Here is a 25,327-nt window from a genome sequence, read left to right as displayed (position 1 = left end):
GACGTGAAGAGGACGAGACATTGGCATATATTAACTTTTTATAGTAAGAAGTAGGCGAATGGGCGAAAAAGGGTGATATTATTCTGTGTTTTGTTTTTTTATTGACTTTCTGGCTTGATTATTCAAATAAAAATGGCGTCATTCCCGCCCATTGATGATGGGATTTGAGCACCAACCATTTTTTTCAAATATTCTATGCCATTTGTCAACATTGATCGACTGTGTGCTGCTTCCATGTCTGTCTCTTGTTTTCTTCTTTCCAATTGGACGTGAAGAGTGCTAGATGATTTTTCTATGTGTAATGTAAAAAACAATTTTTAATAAATAAAATAATATTATTTTTATATATTGAAAAAAAAACATTTTAAATCACAATTATTATTATACTCATAAACACTCCAGTATATGATTGCGTTTTGCATGTATATGATTGCGTTTTGCATGCATGGGAGCATACTAATGTGCATTGTCTCTAGCATTTATTATTATGGTTTTAAAAAATACAAACACATTACTAAGCTAATAGTTTTCTTTAGGTTATTTGAAGGTTTATGATTTGGTCGGTAAACAAGTATTTTATTATTATTATTATTATTATTATTATTTACAAGTAAAATTTATATAAAAAAAATTGCAAACACACAAATAATTTCATATAAATATAATATTGATAAAAATGATCTAATTAAATATCTGATCAGTAAATGATTTGTTTTAGGGGGTTTTTGAAAGTGTGTTACCGATTTTTTTCAAAGTGTTTATCACTCGAAAATATATCAAAATATTTTTTAATTTTTTTTTATTTTTTACATCAACACATCAAAACGATTCGAAAACATAAAAACTGTATCAATAGATTTTTTATTTTATTTTGATAAAAAAACCAATCACTAATGGATTGCTTGTGTGTGTGGTTTTTAGTCTTGTGTTTTTGTCAATGTTTTCATTTTAAAACTGCATGGATGTCTCTTGTTCTATGTAATCTTGTAATAAAATAATTGCATGCATTAATATTAAACATTTAAGGGTAAGTAGACCTAAATTGTCTAAGAGAAATAAAAAATTCTCCAGGATAGATTAATTAATTATATTCAAGAACAAAAGAAGTTAGGCATTCGAAGATTTTTAAATTTTTGAGAAGAATTCGATCTTGTTTTTGTTATCCTTTTGGAAACATTTGCACATTTTGTTTTGAAGTTTTATTTATTTATTTATTTATGTGTAGCACAGACAACATTTGTACTGCTCCCTTTAATTCGATGCGGTCCTTTTTCTTTTAGAATGATAGCGCAGTCCTTTTGAATGAGGAAACCTTTTCTCCTTTTTCTCGAGATATTTTCCCAACTTATTCTTTCCTTGCATGCTACAAAAGCACAATAACTTATTTGATTTATCTTTTATTTTTGCATTTAAAACTGCATTTGAGTATATTTTAAAAATATATTTGGCTTGAAATAGTATTAAATCAATATTTTTTTAATAATTTTGGTGTTAATATTTTAAAAAAATACTCTACTTTTAATATAAATATAAAATTCTCATTTCTTTTTTTCTTCTAATCCTGTGTGTGTGTAATGTTCATGGGATATTTAAAATAATGAACAGTGGTGCTATGCACCCTTGTATAATTAAAAATGGATATAAAAATAGGTTAAACAAACACCCAAATATAGAATATTGAATTTTTCACAGTCTAAAAATAAGTTAAGCAAACACGTTTAGATAAAAAAAAAAATCAAATCTACGTTTAAGGTATAAGATAGCGTTTGATTATTATTTCGAAACAAAAAAAACAAAAACAATAAAAATAAAGAAGATAAAACATAAAAAAAAATGGAGACATAATTATATATGATAGTAATGTATAAGATAAAATGATTATCTATATATTCTATTTGATTATGGTGGACAAAATAGAACAAAATATAAAAAAATTTATTTTACTCTTAATATGTATTGTTGTCAAACTTATATATTTTTCAAAAAAACTATATATATATTATTTTAGTTTATATTGAGTGTTGAGATTAATAATATTATAACAGCATTAGTTATAAACCATAACCGACTTAACAGGTTGACTCGAGGCCTGAACTGGTTCAAGTTTATAAAAAAAATAAAGGAAGAATTTACTCGATTTGACCCAATTAAAAACCAAGTTCAACCCGAGATAAAATATCGGTCAAAAACCCATTGAATTTTTTGAAAACAAAAATTGATCAAAACAAAGTTGCTTTGATTATTTTTTTTTAAAAAAAATTGGGTTAGTCAGGTTGACCCTCCCAACCCATAACCTGAACCTTGTCTCGGGTCAACTCCCAAGTCAGATTTTAAAACTATGATAATAACTATTTTTATTTATATGTTGACTTAGATCAACCCGTGGTAACCATCTCGCCCCATGACATGGGTCTTACCCTAATCAACCCTCAAGTCGAGTTTTAGAACTATGATAATAACAATTTTTATCTTTACATTGACCCAACTCAACCTGGGTTGACTTTTTTGATACATGACTAGGGTCTTAGTTAGACAATTTTGAAATTAAAAGTTTTTTACAATGATATTTTAGAAATAAAAAATAAAAAATATTGTCTTTTAAGACATGTTCTCTCTATACCTTATGTTTTGAAAGTACATAAATTCATTTTGAAATTGTTGCAGATATAGATTTATTTTTATATCTCTAACTTCATCTTTTCAATCAAACACAATTTTATCTTCTTTGTTTCTGTTCTTTCTGTCTTATGACATTAATCAAACGCTATCTAAGAGTATGCTTAATTATACAAAATCATTTTATATATATATTTTTAATATTTTTCAATAAAAAATAAAAAATATATATTTATTTGTTGAGAATGAAAAAGATTTTTTCACTAAAAAAAAAATTTAAAAATATTATAACTATTTCTTTTCGTAAAAAAACATAATCATAATTTATAATACTCTATTAATATTTTATATTTGTGATAATTTAATTATAAAATATTAATTTTATTTCACTCGAATTAGAAATCATCATGAGCAAGTTATATTTGTTAACACAGATAAAGGAAATATTTGATATTAGATTTATAATACAAAAATATTAAGACACTAATTAAATATAAAAATGTAAAAAAAAAAAATTTAATGTTTTACATTCTTAAAAAGTATTTATATAAAAAAATATCGTATGATTCATCATTTTAGATTTTTTTTCATTTAAAAACATCGAGAATTTTATAAAATAAAACTTTGAAAAAACTTCAAAAATATGATTTTAAACTCAATATAAATTTATAAAATAAAAGAATATTTTTTTTTAAGTTTTTCGGGGAGAAAAATATTATATTTAAGTAGAAAGTTCCGGCTGTCTTGTCTTTTAACTCTATTTTTTTTTTAAAAAAAGGTTAGAGTATTATTCTATTATTAAACAAAATCTAGGATATAAGGTTCATAATATATATACATATACACTTCTGTGACGAAATTCAAGCCTAAAATCTCATTTTGGATGAGTTTTTTACTTGTCACTTTAATCAACTCTTCAACAACAAAAATCTTGATTCAATGGTTTGGGATTGAGTTTTAAAAGCCATGCCCTTGAGAAGTAAGCACCATATAATTGCTTTTGTTATTTGTTTTTTCGTTTTAAAAATGTTTTTAAAAAAATTTAAATTTTATTTTATTTTATTTTAAATTAATAATTTTTTAGTGTTTTTAAATCATTTTGATGTGCTGATGTGAAAAATTATTTTTGAAAAATAAAAAAAATATTATTTTAATACTTTTCCAAGTAAAAAATACTTTAAAAAGCAACCACGACTACATTTCCAAACATTAACACTTCTCAAAATCATGGTATAAAAAGGGCTACCATGCACCTGTAAGCGATTTTTTTAAAGTCAATTTGCATTTTGCAAACTTAATTTTTAGTTTGTTTTTGTATTTAAAAAATATTTTTAAATATTTTAATTTTAATTATTATTTTTTAATTTTTAATTATTTTAATGTATTGATATCAAAAATAAATTTTAATATATATATATATATATATATATATATAATATCATCTTAATATATTTTTTAAATAAAAAATAATTTAATAAATATCTACTACTGTAGTTTCAAATAACACGGAGAGATGTGTCATTGTAGCTTCTATTTTTCTTATTTTTTGAAGAAGATGATGCATAGTGAATCTGCATTGGCAACGTATGGTGCAAACTGTAATGTTTAAAAGAAATTTCAATGGGTAAATGTTGACCGAATTGAGGACTCTCTCTCTCTCTCTCTCACACACACACACACACAACACGCGCGCGCGCGCGAGTATAAACCTAGATGCAATCAATCACAGATTGAAAGGCATTTCTGATTTATTCAACTTGAAAATCCTACGAAGTCTGACGTGGACAAAGGTGAGTTTGAAGCATCAATGATATCAGTTGAGAGGGTGACTTGAAACAAACCTTCCTCCTAATTAGGTGAGATACCTAAGGCCTATGAGTTCGGTGACAAGACACTCTTCGATTCACTTCACTTCGATTTTTATTTTATTTTATTTTATTTTGGTCTTGTCTATGAAACATTGCCCCTACCTCGCACCGCAGTGCATATTATTTTTTAATTAAAAGTATTTTATTTTATTTTATTTTTAATATATTAAAATCATAAAAAATTTAAAAAAACTTTAATTTTAATATCTTTACCATTTTAAAAGCAAGTTCAACTACAAAAACAACACTCTATTTTAATTTTATTAATTCAACACGTTATCAATTTCATTTGTCAAACTAACCCTCATGCTTTGTGATTCTCCATGGTGTTGTTAACCTTTAATCCATTTTTATCCTGTTTGAATGTTAAGTTTAAGCAAATTTGCCCATCTAGCATCTAAGCTGGGTCATCTAACCAAGATCAAACTTTATGTAAATTTAAAAGAAGAGAAATCAAATCAAAATTATATATATAGCATGATTTAAAACCTTTGTTTTAAATACTTCATATAGCATGTGTTTAGGATGTGTTTAGGATGAAAACTATATAATTTTTTTATCATTAAAATTCTTAAAAATACTTTTTTATTTTCCAGAGTCTCTCGTATATCTCTTAAAATATTTGACCGATTTGAAGGGAAATTTATCGTCTCATCATATTGGCCTTTCTTTGACCTAGTTTTTATATCTTTGATAGCAATGTATCCCATCATTTCATATTTTCTATAAGAATCAGTGGAGATATAATAAGAAAATAAAATAAAATAAAATATGTATGACATGACATATTATTTGTTCAAGTCCTATTATAGAGAGAGTCTTAACGGATAGGATCTAACTTATAACGATTCGAGCTTAATGGATAGAATCTAACTGGATCTAATTTATTAGTGAGGTACCTCAACCTCTTAACCTTATACAATCTAGGTTAAGGAGAGACTTCAAAATACCAATTGCATAGGATGAGTTTCAATATGAATAAGAGCTCAAATAAGCATTAATGGAACCAAGTCATACATGCCACCTAAATCTCTCTATCTAATCATACGAGGGACAAACTCGGGTTCAAAGCTTTTATGGGTTTATAATGAAATGTGTGAAACCTCTAAACAATAACACGCATGCATATATAATTCAACGTGTAAAACAAATATAGTAAATTAAATTGCACAAATGAACATAAAAAATATATATAAAAATGAATAAATTATATAAAAAAAACACAAGTACTAAGGCTCAACCCTAGTCCCTAATGAGTCATTATACTGTCATAACATGACAAATACGAGAATCTCCAAAATTAAAAGGTTAAATAAAAATAATAGAGTCGTTATCTAGTATTTAAAAGAAACTAGAAATCCTAAAATAGCTAGTCTAAAAGATACAAGTATAGGGATAGTTATGCCTAAGAGAAGATTAATGTCACCTTTAGCACATCCTTTCAAATGAAAAGTTATCTTTGTTATATATTTTTTCCTAAATTTATTCTGCATATGCTATTAATTGTCTAAATGTATTTCTAAAGTTATTCATGATTTTTTTTCAATTTTAAAAAAATAACTTCGATCCCTATTACTTATTGATAAATTTAACGTTCATCTCTAAAAATAGACAGTTTTATCAGTTTAGAAATGTTTTTATATTAATAACTAAAAATATGAGATTTCATTGATTTGTGAAAATTTTGACGATAATCCCTACAAATCAGTGATTTCATTGATTTAGAAAAAACATTTGACATTAATCCCTAAAATAAAATTTTTTATCAGTTTAGGATTTTAAAATGAACATTAAAACATTAGGGGGATAAAAATTAGGCTTTGAACATGCTTTTTTAATATGCCTAAAATAGATCCTAAGACACCACTCATATTTTTTGGGTCTATATGGATCATGTTGACCCGTCTCGGATCCACTCACAATAATAAAAATAATATATTGTAACGTGTAAAAAAACATAAGAAATTATATAGTTGATAAAAAGAACATGATAATATTTTATTTTTAAAATCATATATTTTCACTTTAAGAATGTAAATTATTTTACATTAATGTAAATAGCAAATTGATGAATGTGTCAAGCAAAAGAAAGCTCGAAGAGAAATCAACAAAACTTTGCCGGTACATAGATGTGAGATGTGATGATATTATCTAAAGAAAAAACCATGTGTGTTGAACATAACCTCGAATTTTCGAGAAGAACAGCCTAAATTTTATTTCCATTTTCCTATAAATTTGAGTTATAATAATAATAAAAAAAGATATGAGTTGAATTAAATCAATATTGTATTTTGGTAAGATGCTCGGAGTTAAACTTGAATTAAAATTAGTAGAGCTTGGCCGATTCAAAGAACATTCGGTCATAATTTAATTAGTAATTAAATATTTTTTTTGTTTTAATTGCAGATTTTCAATTCAAACTTGTGTATAACCACCGAAAGCAACCGATATTCTTTATATAATAATGCTTTCAAGGGATTAAATAAAACTTCATGATTTGGGAGCATATTCTCAGCATCGGGAAGAAAGACATGAAATTAGATTAGATCGTGTAAAAGTTTCTTGTCTTCTCCCGGAAAAGACGAGAGTGATTTAGGGCTGTGGGGTTTTTTTTATTCCTTGGAGCCATTTTTATGCGATGGTGCCTCTTGCAAGGGCAGCAAACTAGCAGCCACCGAGAAGGAGGACGCGAGGCAAATTATTGAATTTGTGTCTTCATGGTGCTGACGTGCATGCATCACCGAAGTTCGATCTATTTCACTGTAGCATATGTCCTGTTCATTCTTTTATATTTTTTCGTAGATCTACTATTCAAGTTTTTTTATTTGATTCTTGTACTTTTTGTATGCAATTTGGGATCAAATTCAAGAGTAATTAAATTAAATTTATTAATTAAGTATAAAATTGAAAGACAGAAGATTAAAGTAGAAAAGATATTATAAATGAATGATGGTTTTAAAGTTCACTCAAAAAATTTAATTTAGTCTTTATACTTTAAAATTTATACATATTTGGTATTTCAATATTTTTTTAATTTAATTTTAATATAAAAACTTATTTTTGATATTTTTTAATTCTTGGTTTGAAAGAAAATAAAGAGAGGTCGTTGAATTTTTATAATTAAAAAAAAATATTATTGATATCAATTTTGACCGATGTTGTAATGTCCGGTCAAGAGTTGTTGCCCTAATATATTGCAATCCAAGGCTTGGTATCTAGGAGTGCATTTAGAGTGAAAGTCCATTATTTGTTGTTGAGAAATGAGAAATTGTATTCATTTAAGGCTATATTTAATTAGTTTTCCCAATTTTGTTTTTTTAAGGACTAATCTCGACAATATTGCTTGATCCAATGCATAGCTGCAATGCCAAATTTCATGCTCGAATTGGACTTTGAGCCATTAAATGGATATTTCCCTTGCCCAACTCTTGAACTAATGCATAGCTATTCTATTATTAAATTAAACCCAATTTCTATAATTTTTTTTTTAAAAAAATTAATCCATTTTGAGACAAAATTAATAGGGCCATCATACTACAAGTTAACAGATAATCGAATAACATACTCGTAAAGAAATATTGTTAAAAAGAAAAAATCTTTTTTTCTTAAAAAATAATTGAAAAAAGAGACAAAATTAATGGGTTTTGGAAAGCCCATAAACGTAGGCTCGATCGTTTAGTTATGAGTTTTAATTGGGCTTTCAGGTTTCTCATTTCCCTGTATTATGGACTTTAATCGAGAATGGGCTATACATCTCATAAGTTTTAAGGGCGTTTTCAGAGCATGTGATGTGTTGTTTTTTAAGTGATTTTTTTTTAAATATATTAAAATAATATTTTTTATTTTTAAAAATTATTTTTAATATAACTATATTAAAACAACGTAAAAATATAAAAAAATTAATTTAAAACTATTTTTTAAAATTTTTTATGAAACACCGTCTCACAACACAATTGCAAACTGCGCATATCAAGCACACAAATCTTTATTCCTCGACGCCTTTTATTTATGAAAAAAGTTTTTTAAAAAATAGGAAAAATCTTGCATGCCAAAAAATGTTGAGTGGGGTTATACGTGGCGTGTACATCACGCCCCATGTCCGAGTAAAGGGCTACCATTCGTTTCACAGCACCACCCTCTCGAAATCTCAGATAAAATTTTATTTGCCCCCTGTATTTGTAGAAGGAACTCAACTTCTCCCATATGTTTTATTTCTTTCCAATTCTATCCCTAGTTGAGAAAATTTTGACCGAGTCATGTCAATTGATTGATGACTACAGCTATTTTTCTTCAATTTTATAAATAAAAAGACGTAAATTTGACTTTTTTATGTTTACAAAACCTGAGAAAAAAATTGTTCGAGTAATTCACAAAATTAATAGATATTTATAATATTATTTTCCTTTTTTGTTTTAACGATAAATGATCAATAAACGATATCAATTAATTTGATTGACTCACAATTTCACAGTCATGAGAAAAATTGACAAAGAACGAAACACAGGATTGGAATTGACGTTACTATAAAAATATAGGGGGTAAAGTAAAACTTATCTCCTAAAGAGTCACCTGAGGTGGGAAAAATATTTTTTCAACTCTTCCTTTCCTCCTCTGTTCTGTCGTTGTGTCTTCAAGCTCTCACCCAAATCAAATTCCAGACGAAGAGGGAGAGAGGGCCAAAACCCTAAACTCTCCCCCTCTCCCTCTTGGATTTTGTTTTTGAATTTTCCTGTCACCAATTAATCAATTTAGTCAAAACCCTAATTGGAAGATGAGCAGTCAAATGGGTCCTCCTCCTCCAAAGAGGAACAGTCTCACCCATAAACGAGGCTCAACCACAGCCAGAAGGTCATCGTCCTCAATGGCGGCGACGCCGTCAGAGAACGGCGGCACCTCCTCCCATGGTGGAAACACCTCCAAGCCCTCCTCTCCCGACGCTCCATCGTATGTCTTATAATTAAATTAATGTGTTTTACTATTTTATTTTCGTTAATTTTTTTTCTTTGGTCATTTATGTGTGGAAATGGTAATTTAATTGTTAATTGGAATAATTATTTGTTTTTGTGGAGGCCTGTGGGAGGGGAAAGGACAGTGAAGAAATTGAGGTTATCGAAAGCACTAACGATTCCAGAGGGAACCACAGTGTCTGATGCTTGTAGAAGAATGGCAGCTCGTCGTGTCAATGCTGCTTTATTGACTGATGCTAATGCTTTGCTTTCTGGGATTGTTACTGACAAGGTTCGTTTTTGCTTATATTGTTGAGTTCTGTTGTTTTTTCTACGCTATTTGCGTGGGATAGTGTTTTGATTTGTTTGCTGTTTCAATTTTGTTGTTGTGGATAGGACATTTCTGCGAGAGTAATAGCGGAGGGGTTGAGGCCAGATCAAACAATAGTATCAAAGATTATGACAAGGAATCCTATTTTTGTTAACTCGGATTCTTTAGCCATTGAAGCGCTTCAGAAGATGGTGCAGGGTTAGCTTCTCTTTTTAGTTCTTGGTGTAGTTCCTTGTTTGAATGATTTGACTGTTGAACTTCATTAAAAGGCCATAACTTGCTGAGGTGGGGTTTTGGGAGGGTGAATATAGGGCTTTAAAATGGCTACTGAAATTTAAAACTTTGATGGTGGTAAAGAGTGTACTGTTATCATATGTCATTTGTTTTTGTTTCTATTAGGTTGTGCGTGAAACAATTTAGGAAAATGCATGTACCTGAAATCGATGTGTATGAATCTTATTACATTGGTGTTAGGGCTTGTTAAATGAGGAAGATAGTTTTTTCATCATTATAGTTGTACCAGAGGGGGAAGCGGCTGAATTGCATAGGTGGAGAAGGATTGGAGAGAGGACCAAAGCTAAAATGTGAATTCTAAGAATTTAGTCAATGGGATTCCTTTTATGGGATAATTTACAAGGTTTTGTATTGCTATTGAGATTTCTCTATTTATCAGTTGAACTTGTCATTTAGAATCTTATGTTTGCATTATAGATTTTAGCTGAACTGGAAGTGGTTTTGTAACTTAGGAGTTCAGGAGTGCAGGTTAATTGCTGGTCAAAATGAGCATGACATGTACTTGTTATGATAATCCACATAAAAATTGGCGTACTTGTTTGTGAACTTTCAGCACTGATGCAACAACCATTTGTCACACACGCCTATCACTTTGACCAATTAAATACATTTATTTAGCAGCATCTTAGTTGTGTTTTGGTCAACAGGCAAGTTCAGGCACCTCCCTGTAGTGGAGAATGGTGAAGTGATTGCGTTGCTGGATATTACAAAGTGCCTCTATGATGCTATATCTAGAATGGAGAAGGCTGCTGAGCAGGGGAGTGCCATCGCTGCTGCTGTTGAAGGCGTGGAACGTCAATGGGGAAACAATTTTACTGGTCAGTTGTTGCTACTTTTGCTGTTGTTCTTATCAATCATTACCATTAGCAACAACATATGGAACTGCTTGTTTGCTTTTGATGCATGCTTGTATACAATTCTTATTGCTTTCACTGTTCTCGTGATGTGCTCAATGTAATGCACATCAAATTAAGCTTCATGGAAGCAAGAAAAAAAAATCAATTTGACCTCCACTTACCACTGTGCATTTAAAATTGTTCTTTAATTAGTAAAAGTTTAAATTTTCTTCCCAAGGAAGCAAACACACATGTAAAAAATAATAGTAATGAATGAATGCACAAAAAATAGATATTTGTTATAGATAAACCATCTTTCTTCTGCTGGAAATGCCTGTACCATAATGTAGTTTCTTTCTTAAAGATTTAAAATTATTTATTTATTTTTTAAATTTATATTTTCTTACTGTTTCCACTTTATGTCATCTTCCATTTCAGCTCCACATACATTCATAGAAACTCTGAGGGAGAGAATGTTCAAGCCCTCCTTGTCAACAATTATTGGTGAACAAACAAAGTAACTTTTTTATCTTAAAACTTTTCTTGTTCTGAGTACAGCTTTTGTTTGAAGATATTGTAGAGTTATGCTTGTGTTACTGATTCTTGTAGCTTTACATACTTCCAGGGTTGCAGTAGCTTCACCATCAGATCCTGTCTATGTTGCAGCGAAAAAAATGCGGGAGTTGCGGGTTAATTCAGCTATTGTTGTGACTGGGAACAAAATTCAGGGGATACTCACGTACTTCTCTTTCTTGCCTGACTTTTTCATATTACAACTCTTTCTTGGAATATTTTGTTGCACTTGATGTCTTTAAAATGAGATCGCATTTCTTTTTCCTTTTCTTTTCTTTTCTTTTCTGTTCTGTTCTGTTCTGTTCTTTCTTTCTTTCTTTGTTTTTATGTCTATCATGTTTGTTCTCAGTTTCTATGCTTCTCTGCTGCAGTTCAAAGGATATTCTCATGCGAGTTGTGGCACAGAATCTTTCTCCTGAGTTGACTCTTGTGGAAAAGGTTTGTTGCAAGAGCCATATATATTTTTATTTCTTATCTGGCACTTTGCTGTATGGTTTTAACTCTTAAGTTGCGCTAGAAGGTTAAGTTTGCTACATTTAAGCTGTAATCCTGCTAGTTGCCACCATTGTCATGGATGAGTAAAAGAACAATGCGTGGGTGATGATTCATTTACTATTTCTCAACCTACTCAGCAGTGTAGAATGCTCTGACCCTTTTAACATTTTATAAAGATGGTAGCTAGTTAAGCTTTGCCTTATGTTTCATCTTGTCCCTGGTATGAAAGCAAGCATTGCAAGGTTTAGTGTTATTTATGAGGAATCCCTGATACTGATTTCTTATGCATGATTTATGATGCATGAAGCAAGGAGATCCCCTTGATACTGATCGGAGATCAAATTATTGGCTCACCTGTATAGTTTTGTCTATGAGAAGTAGCTGGTTGTTCATAATTGCTTTTTGTTGTCATCCTTTGTCATCATTTAGGTTTTAGTATGTCTGTGGACAGGTAATGGTTTTCTGTTGCTTCTTTTGCTTTACTAAGGTTGCATTAATGACTGACTTCTTCTGCGCTGTTAACAATTGATATTATATTGCTATATTTGAAGATATCTATAATGTTGCTTACTTAGATTACTCATTGATATATATTTTTTCTTCTGCATGTTTTCCCTTTCTCTCTTAATCAGGTGAGACAGATAGTGTGGCCATTCTCTTTTCTTCAGCTTTTTAGCTAGATTCCTTCCCTTCTTCCCTTTCTTTGCGGGGGGGCTTTCGTTTTCATTTTTGGCTCAACATTTGCCTTATATTGAATGCCCAATCCTACATTTCATATTGAATGCACTATCCTATATTTCATATTTTCATAATAAATCATTTGGTGTTTCTTTGATGTGGTAATAAGAGCTTGCATTGATTTGAGAGTGGTGATGCCTTGCATTATCTCACTGATATTTTTTTTAATGCTTCAGGTAATGACACCAAACCCTGAATGTGTGACATTGGAAACAACAGTCCTCGATGCATTACATGTAATGCATGATGGGAAGTTCTTACATCTTCCTGTCTTGGATAAAGGTGAGTGTAACTCACTTCAATTCTCATAACTGTTTCTTTCTTTCTTTGTTTTTTTTACAAGTTATCTAATTAACATCTTTTGTGCAGATGGGTCTGCTGCTGCATGTGTAGATGTTCTGCAGATAACTCACGCAGCAATTTCCATGGTAACCTTCATTTCTTATACAGCTTGTAGTAATCGTATGTATTTTCAGTGGGGATGGAGCATTTTTTAGATTTTAAGACATGTTCAAAATCTATACCTGGTAGAAATATTTGTCAGCCATAGATAAAACAAATTTTTGGTCAATGAAATGCTTTTTCTGTGCCTTTTCTTTGTTTCCAACTGAAGTACTAGTTCAGTAGAGAAACTTGAGTTGGTGAAAAAACATTTTACCAACTCTCGAGCACTAGGTTGTGTAATGTAGTTGACAACCATGTCTTAGTGACCATGCCACTGTTTTGTTGTATAGCTTGGCTCTTTGTCGAGCATCTTGATTGTTTGTTTATTAAGCTTATGGTTACAGCCTGACATTGTGAAGTGCGTTAACATTAATACAGCCGCTTACCGATTCTTCTCCTTCGTATGCATTTTTAATCTTATGGACATTCTAGCAAGAACCTCTTGCGTTTCTTCACTTGAACCTTCATCAGTCCCTAATTTTTGGTTCATTTCACTTGGCACTGGATGGTTGAACATCTGCAAGTGTCTTTGATGGTGTTGGGTACTGCACCACTGTAATCCCTAACATGACCTGGGTCGAACCAATGCCAACACATGCTGCTTGTATTGCTCAAAATGAAATTGTTTACTGGATAAAGCCATTCTCATGTTATAACTGCTAAATGAATTTTATAAATAGGATAAATTTGCTTATTTAGAGATGCTACTGAAGCACAGATTAGTCTTACTGCCATTTTTGTTATGTTATATTATATTTTCATTCTGTCAAACACTTAACTGGCCAATTTGAAACTTTATAAGGTTGAAAGTAGCTCTGGAGCTGTTAATGATGCAGCCAGCACAATGATGCAAAAGTTCTGGGATTCTGCTCTTGCTTTGGAACCACCAGATGATTATGACACCCAAAGGTCTTCCTAATGCTGTCATACTTTGACTTTACCTTGGTACTTAGTTGGTTCTGTAACTAAACCTATAGGGTGTTGATTTCAGTGAAATGTCTGCACTAATGGCATCAGACGGGGCAGAACTTGGAAGGTACCCATCACTTGGTCTTGGAAATTCATTTGCCTTCAAATTTGAGGATCTAAAGGGCCGCATACATCGACTCAATTGCTGTAAGTGGTGATTGATGACTGTTTTTGAGAATGCCTTGTTTCTGAACAAATTAAAATTTGTATTTTACCATTGTACACAGACTATAGGTACAGTGTGGAATGATTCTTTGATATATACTAAGAAATTGTGGACAGAAGCTTAAAGCAAAATAATAAAAAAAGGAAGCAACTTTCTACCTTTTTTATTTTATTTTATTATAGAAGGGTTAAAACAACAGGTTCATTTTTTTGATGAATATATCTTGTAAAAGTTATCCAGTCAAACCCAAAAGTAAAGTTTTATATTGCCTTTACTTTTTTTCAGGCACTGAGAATTTAGATGAGCTTCTTTCCACTGTCTTGCAAAGGATTGGCGCTGAAAGCGAGCAAGATCGACCCCAACTTTTGGTAAGATGGGCTTATAATTATACACATGCAATTTGTGTTCTCTATTAATATCTTCTTGACTTATTTAGCATATTTCAATTTCTTTTTTACAGTATGAAGATGATGACGGTGATAAAGTTTTGCTTGCAACTGATGGTGACCTCATTGGTGCTGTCAGCCATGCTAGATCAGTGGGACTGAAGGTAATACTTTGATATTATTTTATGTGGATCTGTGTATAGATTTTAGTTGAATAATACATTTGAGAATTTTTTTCGAAGTAGCACAGCTCTGTGTCCAGGTGTATTTTCCACTGCCGCTGCAGTGCCAAACACCCATTATGTTGTAGATTACAACAACAAACAACCAAGCAAGCAAACAAACAAACAACAACAACAACAACAACAACAACAACAACAACAAAATCCTCAATCCCAAACTAGTTGGGTTGCCTATATGGATCCTTCTACGCCATTCTTCTTGATCATAAATCAAATTTACCTCAACATTGAGAGATTTTAAATCTGTTTGTACCATTTCCATCCACGATATCTTATGTCTTGCTCTTCCCTCTTTCCCTCTTCCACTGTTAACCTCCATAATTGTAGATTGAAAAGAAAAAAAATGTTGAGCTTTGTTAGTAAAAAAAAGTCGTGTGTTTAATGTGTACATATGACAACTATGGATATCTTGTATGCATACATGTTCGACACTAGGAAAATAAATTTTTGTTTCAACTGTTTATTGCCAAGTACAAGAGCTCCTCTTCTATAAATATGAGGGATGTCATGGGAATCCTTATGTTTGATGACATTTCAATGCATTTTGTTTAAAACATAGTAGTCCTTTTGTCATTTTGTCAACATATTGTGATGAGTGGTGTAATTGTAATAGACAACCCGTGTTTGGTATGCTGCCACAAAGTTACAATATGAAGATTTTGAAAGGTATAGGACCATGGATTAGGTTTTAAATGACATCTGGGAAAGGATTCATGTGCGCGCTGAGTCTGTATGGTTGGAGTTAGGACTTTGATGAGCCTATATGATTTAAGATGGCAGGATGTTCATTAACACTTATCATGATATGCTTCGATGATTTTGAAAATCCTATTTATTGGAAAAATATTGAAGATGTGTCTTGTTATCCGCTATTATGATTTTTAAAATGATTCTGTTTTCTTTGGCCATTGTAGGTGATGGCACTAACTTTACCGTTATTTTTCTATTTGAAATTGTATGATATGCTTACATGATATATTCATAATTTGTAATTTTGTGTGTACTAAATCTCTCTCAATCTCAGGTTTTAAGGTTGCATCTTGACTATTATGATCCAAGCAATCAAACAACATCACCATTGGATACAACTACAACTGCCACCCAGAGAATTGGATTGGTGTCTTTCCGCTCTGGTATCTTTGTAGCTGGTGTTGTTTTAGCAGGCATTGCTGTTGTTGCTTACTTGAAGCGCTCTAAAATGTGAAATTTTGTTGTGTCCAAATGAAGAACACACTTGAGATTTTGAAGTTGTTTCACTGGGGGTTCTACCAACATTTGAAGATATTTGTTGGCCAGAGCTTGAAGGAAAATTGAAGGTTAAGCCTAATTGTTCCATCAGAAAGAGGTGTAGCTGTTGTCTTGCTCATTAACTAAAAATTCTGGGTGCACCGAAGCACTAACGTGATGATTGGGTAGGTATATAAATATCGTTCTATCCTGATGAAAATGCCAAGTTTACTGCAATTTTTGCACGGCAACCTCTACTGCTAAAAGCTAGATCCTGTATTGAGTTGTAGGCACGATATCACTATTTATTTCTGTTACCTACAAACATTGTTTTATCAAGTTCCTGTTACCTAACCAAAAAAAAAAAAGAGAGGAAAGTTTCTCATTATTTGTTGCTGCTGCAACAGTTGCAAAGTTAGCTTAAAAAGGGTTAATAAAATTTCTTGTCTGAGTAATGCCAATATCAATATCATTAGTTTTCAATTTCAGGAACAAACAATCAAATGTACGGTGATATTAATAAATCTCATTGATATTATTAGTTTTTTAATTTTAGAAATGATTAATTAAGTTTTGGGAGGTGTTGATATCAATAAATTATATTGATATTATTAGTTTTTCAATTCTGATAATGATTAATTAAATTTTAGATAGTGTTGATATTAATAAATTATATTGATATCATTAGTTTTTTAATTTCAGGAATGACCAATTACATCTTGAATAATATTGATATTAATAAATTTTATTGATATTATTAGTGTTTTAATTCTAGAAATTATTAATTAAGTTTCAGAAAGTGTCAATATTCGAGAATGACTAAACAAGTTTTAGATTTCCCTTGATTTTCTTTTATTTATTTATTTCTTCATAAAAAAAATCATGTACTACAATATAATATTTTATACAATATTAAACTGCTATAATAATTATGTTTCAAGCATTAAAAAAGTTATAAACACAATCAATTCCTCTAATGTAACTTTTCTATAATACAAAACATCTCCTAACACAATAAAATCATGCTATAACTCAAAATTAAGCTTTGATTAATGTTCCTTACCTCTTAACCACGAACTTTAGAAAGGAAAATGGCAAGGAAACTAGTCTTTCCTTCACCCCCTCTTTCCCTTCCTCTCTTTTCCCAAAACCCGCCCCTTCTAGTTCTTTTTTTCTTCGATTTTATAAATTGGTGACTACTTTACACTTTATAAATGACACTTAACATTAACAAGAACACCGAGGAGGGGAAATCACTATTCCCCTCCTCACAATTGAAACAATATCTTTAGTTTTTAGTTTTAGTTTAGTTTTAGTTTTTATATTTTTTTTAACTTCATCATTTAATATTAGATTTATTAGGGATTGAACTTCATAATTTATTCTGATTTGTTTTTTATGAGGTTATCACTATTTCGTAACCCGATTCACGAGTTTCGCAGATTAATCCAGTTGACTCGGGTTTTTTTAGGTCATTTTTTCTGTAATTCAATTTGTATTTCAATTTCATTCCTCACTATTTGAGTTGATTGATAATTAAACTTTACAATTTATTTTTATTTGTTTTTTAGAGGTTATCTCAGTCTTATACTCAAAGTCAAGGGTTTGACGAGTTAAACTGAGTTAACTTTGATCTTTTTTCTATCATATTTGTAATTTTTTTTTCTAATTTCATCATTTAATATTGGATTGATTGAGAACTGAGTTTTATTTTGTTTTGATTTGCTGTATATTGGGTTATTTCGATTTCATAATCTAGATTTGACAGGTTACTCTAGGTTGACTTGTATTTTTTTCCTTCTTCTTTTAATTGATTTTTTTTTAATTTCATTCTTCATTAATTGAGAATTTGGCTTCAATATGTTTGTTGATTTATTTACTATAAGGTTATCATGGTCTCATAATTCAGTTCATAAATTTTATATGTTAACCTAAATTGATTAAATATATCGTCTCAATATTTAAACAAAGATGTCGTTTTGAAATTTTTTTATTTTGATTGCTTTTGGATTTGCTAAGTTAAACGAATCATATCTGATCAGTCTCTACATGATTCTTTTTTTATAAAAAAAATACATTAAATATTTGAATATATTTTTTTAATTTTTAAAAAGAAATTGATCTAACCCATAAATAATAGTATGAAATAAGTTACAAAAGAATATAAAGAAATAAATATGAGATGCTACTTTTAAAATCAGAGAAACTAACGAATCATTTCACTAAAAACCCAAGGATTAAATAATAATTTGCTCTTGTTTTGCTGAAAAAATGGCCTAGAGGAAAAGAAAAAACGAAAAGACGTTAAGAGAATCAAACCTGACAAGTCCAAGTAACCGCCAACAACACTGAAAATTCCAAAACAAAAGGAAAGAAGCAGAAAAAAGAGCGAAACCATTTCGAAGCCAAAGTACTACTCCCTTCCCTGCTCTTAAATGTACGCCCTCTTCTTCCCCCTCCCTCTTTTTACTTCCTTGTTTGCATGTCAGAGTTGCAATCACAACAACAAATGCATATGCATTCCATAGGTTTTTTTTTTTTTTTGTGGTGCATATATTGATTACCAGAATCCAATAATGCTGGTGTCTATACATTCCCCTTTTCTTGAAATCTACTTATTATGATGTTATTTGGTTTCTTCGATGAATATATGAACATTGTGTCTGTTTTTTCTTTGATTCTCTCATGGTTTCTTGTTTGGAATTGATGGCGGTGTTTGTTAATGTTATTATCACTGCCCTTGTTTTATTTTTTGCGTTTAGATAATTAAAGGGAAATTTCTTTGCATCGTGTATGTGCATCTAATCTAATATAATCATTCAAGGAACCAACTGTTGGTATTTTCAATATGTGAAGATAATTAATGGTATTTTGCAAGGATTTGAACCCTTTATACTCACTGGAGAATCAAGAATTTTAGGATCATTTGTAGGTATCAATCAGGCTAGGCACTACTTTATCCACTTCATTTTTAATAGATGATATCGAATTGCTTGTTGGTACAAATTACTCTCAAACAATTGGAGTATCCTGGAAGTTGGCAGTTCAAATGTGTTTAAAAATAAGTTGGTTCAAATGTATTCATCATTTTCTACCTTGTATGGATAGTCGATGTGACCCTGATGCCGATTGACAATTTTTCTGTGAGAATAATCTTATGTTTAGGGAAGTTCTAAGACTAATTACCCTCTTAAGACAGGAGCATTTATGCTTCTTTACCTTAGACATAGAAGTTAGCTTTTGAATTCATTATGTTAGGGAAATCCTTTTCTTCTAGGGATAGTTTCAAATTTAAGAGAGGATTACAGTAAATGGTAGTCATCGTTTAGCTTGTGTTTAAGTATCAGTGTACATGTTTGTGCTTTTCTGTCATGCCATGTAGATAACCTGATGGATAAAGGAATGTCGTTGATCTTAATCCAGTTTTTGCCTATAAGGAACATAATCCTTTTCATCATGTTGGAGCTAGCATTTGACTAGCCTCGCCAGCACATTTGTTACTTCTGCGACACTGTTTGGGTTTCGCAAGTTTGTTTTGTTGAAACATTCAATTTCTAATTAATTCTGAGGAGAAAATCTTAAGTTTAGACAACTTCCTAGCCCATAAAATAAAATCTATGAACTGCCGATGTGACAGTTACACAAAGTAGCAGACTCTCTCACTCTAAAATCAAACTCTCTTCAATCGTCTTTCTGGGAGAAGAACTAGTGGGAAGTCTATAAGAATGTCAAAGTTTTTCTTTTCTTTTCCTTTCTTTTTTTCCTGGCAAGTACTAGATGTTGAATTTTGTTCTAATGCTGCTTTTGCAGACTGTTAATGTAAACAGGATGGAACTTGAAGATGTGCATTCTGATATCTGTTCCTTGAGAAAATTATATGGACTCCTCCAAGGTAGTCCAGATGGTGTGCAAATGGCAGGCTTTGTAAGTTTTCTCTAAACAACCTTACTGAGTTTTCATCTCTGCTACTGATTGTTGTATATGCGAGAAATGCCTATTTCTGTGGGGTCATCAATTCCTTTTATTGCTCTCTTCCTTTAATTATTCTTATTGTCCTTATTGTTCAGGACCTCAAGTTCCAGTCTCTCGGTTTCGTAGAGCATTTGTTGATGCACACAGAACCACACTCTCTTGCACACAAGGGCACTGCGTGAAGATACATGAAAACAAATAAAACACAACATTGGATATGTAATAAATACTTTAAAAAATAATATTAGGTATGCTACCATTGACATTTAATTAATTAACTAGAGCAACTTCCATCATAGGAATCAACTGTACAAAGGGATTAGCAAGGGATTGATCGTGATATGCCCTGTTGTGAAAAACTGCAAGTTGATTGTGGATTCCATTGCCATTGTCTTAAAATATATGGTTGTCCTTTACCTAGATTCAAAGAGTTAAATGTACAAATTCTTTAGAGAATGCATAGAAAGGAAGAAATCAAATTAGGGATGGTCCCCTTAAGTTTGTACTTGGCAACTAATCACTGTGGTATTTAGAATGTATAGAAAAGAGTTTGCATTTGAAGCGACTAGATTCTCTGCAGCTCTGCGATTGATTAGTTGAATACTATGGTATTGTGAAATTCTATTTAAGCTATTCTTGGATGCCAATCAAGACTTATGGCACTGCTGCCTTTTCTCTTGTCCCTCATACTCTATGTAACTTGTTTTTCATGAGGTGCTTCACTTTTCTCTCTAGTGGTTGCATTGTCAGTATTTAGTCTGTGATATTTCTTTCGAACGGTTGGCAAAGAGAATGAAGGAAATGATAAATATTAGTTTGTGTTTTACTAATGTCTGCTTTTGAACAGTTGGATGAGAGAGCACGAGTGCTTTTGAAGAATCTGCTAGATGCTGCTACAGAGAAGGCTTTATTGGCTTATTCAAAGGTAGATTTTGTCAATTTTGTGCTTTCTGTCAAATGAATTACAGCTTTGGTGATACAGAGAAAATTGGGCATCAATTATGCTTTTCAAGGCTACATGAAATGTTAAGAATTGCTTATTAAGGTAAATAAAGGTAAAAAGGAACTCCTTGCATGTATGGATTGAAGTTACTTGCAGCAAGTTTAGTTTTCTGACATGTAAACACAACAGTTTCAAAATGAAACCTTAGCTAGTTGAGTTTGAGTGCTCCCCGTTGCAAATTTGGTATGGAAAAATAACATCCAGGTAATTCCAATAGTTGCCATCTGACTTTGTTTGATGTTTTGAAATCACAGATCATAGTGGCAGCACAATTAGGTGTGTCTAACACACCCTACTCCTCTCAATCAGTGCAGCCCAAGACCATGCCATATCTAGAACCTCCTGTTTCACCCGATGCAGAGAATGCTTCTCCAAGTACCATTCAGAGTTCAAATGCTAAGACAAATTTATGTGTAAATAGTGCATGGAAAAATGAGCAATCACTTATTAAGCCAACACCTCAGGATTCAGGGTCAGAGCATTCCAAATTCAGTGTCTCATTAAACAAACCTGAAGGTAGAAAAAAACACTGTCGAGTTTGTAAGCAAAGCAGCATGAAGCAGCGGAACTCGGACAAGAATTTAAACAAAGATGGTAATGAAAGAGATCAGCACCGTGATGAGGCTTGTTGGATTAATGGGAATCCAAAAGGATCGCATGAGCTAAAATTGAAGGGTCTTAAATCAGCAGTGACTTTCAGTGAAGAGCCAAGACGGAAAAGAAATTCTGAAATTCAATGTCAACCAAGTGTTACAAGTTCCACTTCTTGGGCCTCAAGTTCATTGGGTTCTATGTTTGTTAAACTAGGATCTGAATTTTTATCTGGTAAAATTGATGAGCATCGAGAGGATTCAGAAAGTAATTTCTTTAAAGAAGTTGCAAGTGCAATGAAATTTAGTGAATCTGGAATGCCCTCCTCATCGTTGCAGCTTTATGGTGAAAATGCAGATTCACTTAAAGCTAACAATGCAGCTTTTGTCCACAATTTGTCCAGGGCGGATAACTCAATAAGAACTGAAATGCAGTCGATACAAAGGGATGGTGCAGTTGCAGTGGGTGACATGAGTTGTGCTAAGAGACAAAATGGGGATGGTTCAGTTGCAATGGGAGAAACAAACCGTGCAGAGAGACAGAATGTGAGGGGAATTGTTGAGAGAATTGAATCACTCAATCGAGCATCAAGTCAGAAGAACTATCAAACATGTCAGTATGTTAGTGGGTTACAGGTTCCCCCGAGTCAGGGTGATGTGGTCAAGAAGTCCTCGATGCATAGTATGAAGGTTCGGCAAGACACTCCATTGCGGAATCCAATGGCTCGGCTGGAGAAAAAATCCACGCCATCTGTACCATCAATACCTCCTTCTGCAGGGTCAAGGGTGCCATCTCACAAAAGAAACCTGCCTCGTCAGACATTTAATTTGCCAACACTGCTAGATTATGATGATCATCACAATAGAATCACCCCAAAGAGATCTTATGTGGACTCACAAGAAGAGTTAGAAGAGACAACCAGCTCAAGTTCAAACGGTCGCTTGCCGGAATTGTCAGATGAGAGAGCTAGCTCTAGCTCTAACCCTCACTCACCAGAATTGTCAGATGCCACAGCCAGCTCAAGCTCTAATCCTCGCTCACCAATAGAGTCATACGAGACAGCCAGCTCCAGCTCCAGCTCTAGTCCTCACTCTTCCTACAGCTGGACAAGTCAGCAGCAGACAACAGGCAGCAGCAGAGGTAGCGATGAGGACCCTGAAGATTACTATGAGCGTGGGGATCCTCCACTTAGAGAAAAGGGACCAAGTAGGACGTACAGATCACCAAGCCATAAGAAGAAAGCAACTGGACGACTTAGGGGGCTAAAAAACAAGCTGGGACTCATTTTCCACCACCAACACCACCACCACCACCACCATCATGATGACAATGATGGTGAGAAGGCCCCCACCAAATCCATGTGGAAGAACTTGCACAAGATGTTTCAAAACAAAGACTTGAAGCATAATGACAAGGCCTATCATAAAAAAACAGTTGAGAAGTTCGGAAAATCTGTAGTGGTAAGTAACAAGAAGCAGAAGGCTGGACATTTCCGTGCATTGGTTAAAGGGTTGATGAAGCATTCTAAACATTCAAAGAAATCAAAGCCTTCCAAAGGCGGGATGGGACGCCATTTAGGACGTGCCCAAAATGGCCATGACAATAAGCATTGGTGGAAAATGTTTCAGCGCCATCGACGAGGAGTAAAGCTGCCCAACAGAGGGCGTGTTAAACTAGGAATTCCCAGAAAGAAGAAGAAACCCAGGCTAAAAACCCTGAAATAAGATTACATAGCAATTTGTACAAACAAACTCAACTCAATAGTATAAAATTTTCTTTAACATGAAGCATCTCTTGGATTCTCGATTTTGGAGGACATTATGTAAAATTAGTAAAAACATATAAGTAATATATGATCATAAATTACAATGATTCTTCTGAGGTATCATAATTATAAAACATTAAACCTTTAAAAAGCTTCTCAAAATTACTATTAATAAAATTGCAAGGTGCTAACTAAGTAACGAATAGTTTTATTTCTAGCTTTTTATTATTTTAAAAGATTGCAAAAAAAAAAAATAATTTAATATATTATTTAGTTTGAATGAGATTAATATAGTCAGATTTATAGAAATTATAGAATTTGAACATTTGGGTAGAGATCTGCCACAAACAGACTATATAGATAATCTAGTATAAGATTTTTTTTGAGCTAATTTTGTTATTTTTCCTAGATTTTTCTAGACTTATTGTTTTATTTTGAATTTTATGTTATTTTTTTTTATGTTTTAGGATTTTGATATTATTATTTAATCTATGTTACTATTTCTTACCTATAAAAGACTATAAAAGACATTGTAATCTTATTTGGAAAATTATTATTTTAGAAATAAAATAAAATTTTAGGGTTCGTTGTATTTTAACTTTATTTTAATTTATTTTCTATTTTTTTGTGCTTCCATCTCCTTCGAAGTTGCGAATTCTAATACTTGAATTAATAAATATACTCAAATTCAATTATACTTTCAAACAACTATTACTTTCAAACATATAAAGATTTGATCAATTTCTTTTATAAAAAAACCCACTTTAAACATTACTAACACAAATATCAAAACATTCTCTCGCATACAAATTTTATTCTTTAGCTTAAATTGTTTTTGATTAGTGTTGTAAACTAGAATAAATAAATATAAAATAAACAAAAACATATTTAATTGAAGAGGTAAAAATATAAAAATAAATTTAGAATAAATTTTTATTATTTCAAAACATATTTAACTAAATATAAAATAGAATATTATATCTTTTATTTCCTGTGATATAAAGGGTTAGTAGAGTACAATACATAAACACCTAAAATATAAAAGAAAAAAGCTAGTACTCTAAGGTATAACAATTTCTCTATTCTAAAATCGTTTAGGAGATTTTTTATTGGTAGTTAGTATTGATTACTGTTAAAGACTGGATATTTGAACGGCTTATGGTTTGCGACTACCTCACTTCGAAGCAATTTCAAAGTCAAAAAGAATATTTGATCTTCATATAATCTTTGTATAAACTCTAAACAACTCTAAATCTGTTTAACGAGATTCTTAAGACTCCCGAATTTTTTTTAAAATTTATAATTTTCACTGCATATATATATTTTGGGAAACCCAACAAATTACAGTCAAAATGCATATAGAGCATGTTTAGGAACATAGCTGGCTGCGCGTTTTCAAAAAATTTGATTTTTTAAAAAAAATTTAAATTTTTTTATCATTTTGATGTGTTAATGTCAAAAATAAATTTTAAAAATTAAAAAAATATTATTTAAATATATTTTAAAAAATAACTATTAATATAATATCAAACACGATTATAATCGGGGTATCCCATCTTACCCTTCATGAAATATCCACGACAATTGGCCAATGCGGCTTTAAGCTCAGTTCTCTGGCAATTTGATGTTTGCTCAATTTGATAATCCCACCAAAACCTTTATCAATTTTAACGTCCGAAGTTATTTTCAAGATTGTCCTTCAAAGGTACGAGCTTCTTTGCAATTGCGAACTTGCAGCGGTGCAGGACCGTGCCTTTCAGGAATATAAATGTGATTATTTTTTAAAATTTTTTATTTAAAAATATATTGAAATAATATTTTTTTATTTTTTAAAATTAATTTAATAAAAAAATTAATTTTTTTTA

General features: G+C 31.3%; 2 protein-coding genes across 2 annotated transcripts; both read left to right on the top strand.

Moving 5' to 3' along the window:
- The first annotated feature begins 9,024 nt into the window (after positions 1–9,024).
- LOC7466779 (CBS domain-containing protein CBSCBSPB3) lies at positions 9,025–16,681 on the top strand. Its single transcript, XM_002309916.4, has 14 exons — positions 9,025–9,428; positions 9,554–9,722; positions 9,827–9,959; positions 10,703–10,873; positions 11,330–11,408; positions 11,517–11,630; positions 11,836–11,902; positions 12,874–12,979; positions 13,067–13,125; positions 13,944–14,050; positions 14,133–14,257; positions 14,562–14,644; positions 14,737–14,826; positions 15,929–16,681. The coding sequence occupies exons 1-14, from the start codon at positions 9,256–9,258 to the stop codon at positions 16,106–16,108; spliced, it is 1,656 nt and encodes a 551-aa protein (XP_002309952.4). The 5' UTR covers positions 9,025–9,255; the 3' UTR covers positions 16,109–16,681.
- A 1,738-nt stretch (positions 16,682–18,419) lies between these two features.
- LOC7466780 (uncharacterized) lies at positions 18,420–23,758 on the top strand. The gene is made up of 4 exons (XM_024605369.2): positions 18,420–18,568; positions 19,942–20,055; positions 20,951–21,028; positions 21,361–23,758. Exons 2-4 carry the CDS (start codon positions 19,960–19,962, stop codon positions 23,419–23,421), a joined length of 2,235 nt encoding a protein of 744 aa, XP_024461137.2. The 5' UTR covers positions 18,420–18,568; positions 19,942–19,959; the 3' UTR covers positions 23,422–23,758.
- Positions 23,759–25,327: the final 1,569 nt, after the last annotated feature.

Source organism: Populus trichocarpa, chromosome 7 (assembly GCF_000002775.5).
Source record: "Populus trichocarpa isolate Nisqually-1 chromosome 7, P.trichocarpa_v4.1, whole genome shotgun sequence".
Lineage (NCBI taxonomy): Eukaryota > Viridiplantae > Streptophyta > Magnoliopsida > Malpighiales > Salicaceae > Populus > Populus trichocarpa.
Note: the sequence above shows the minus strand (reverse complement) of the source record. Positions and strands in the feature narration are given on the sequence as shown.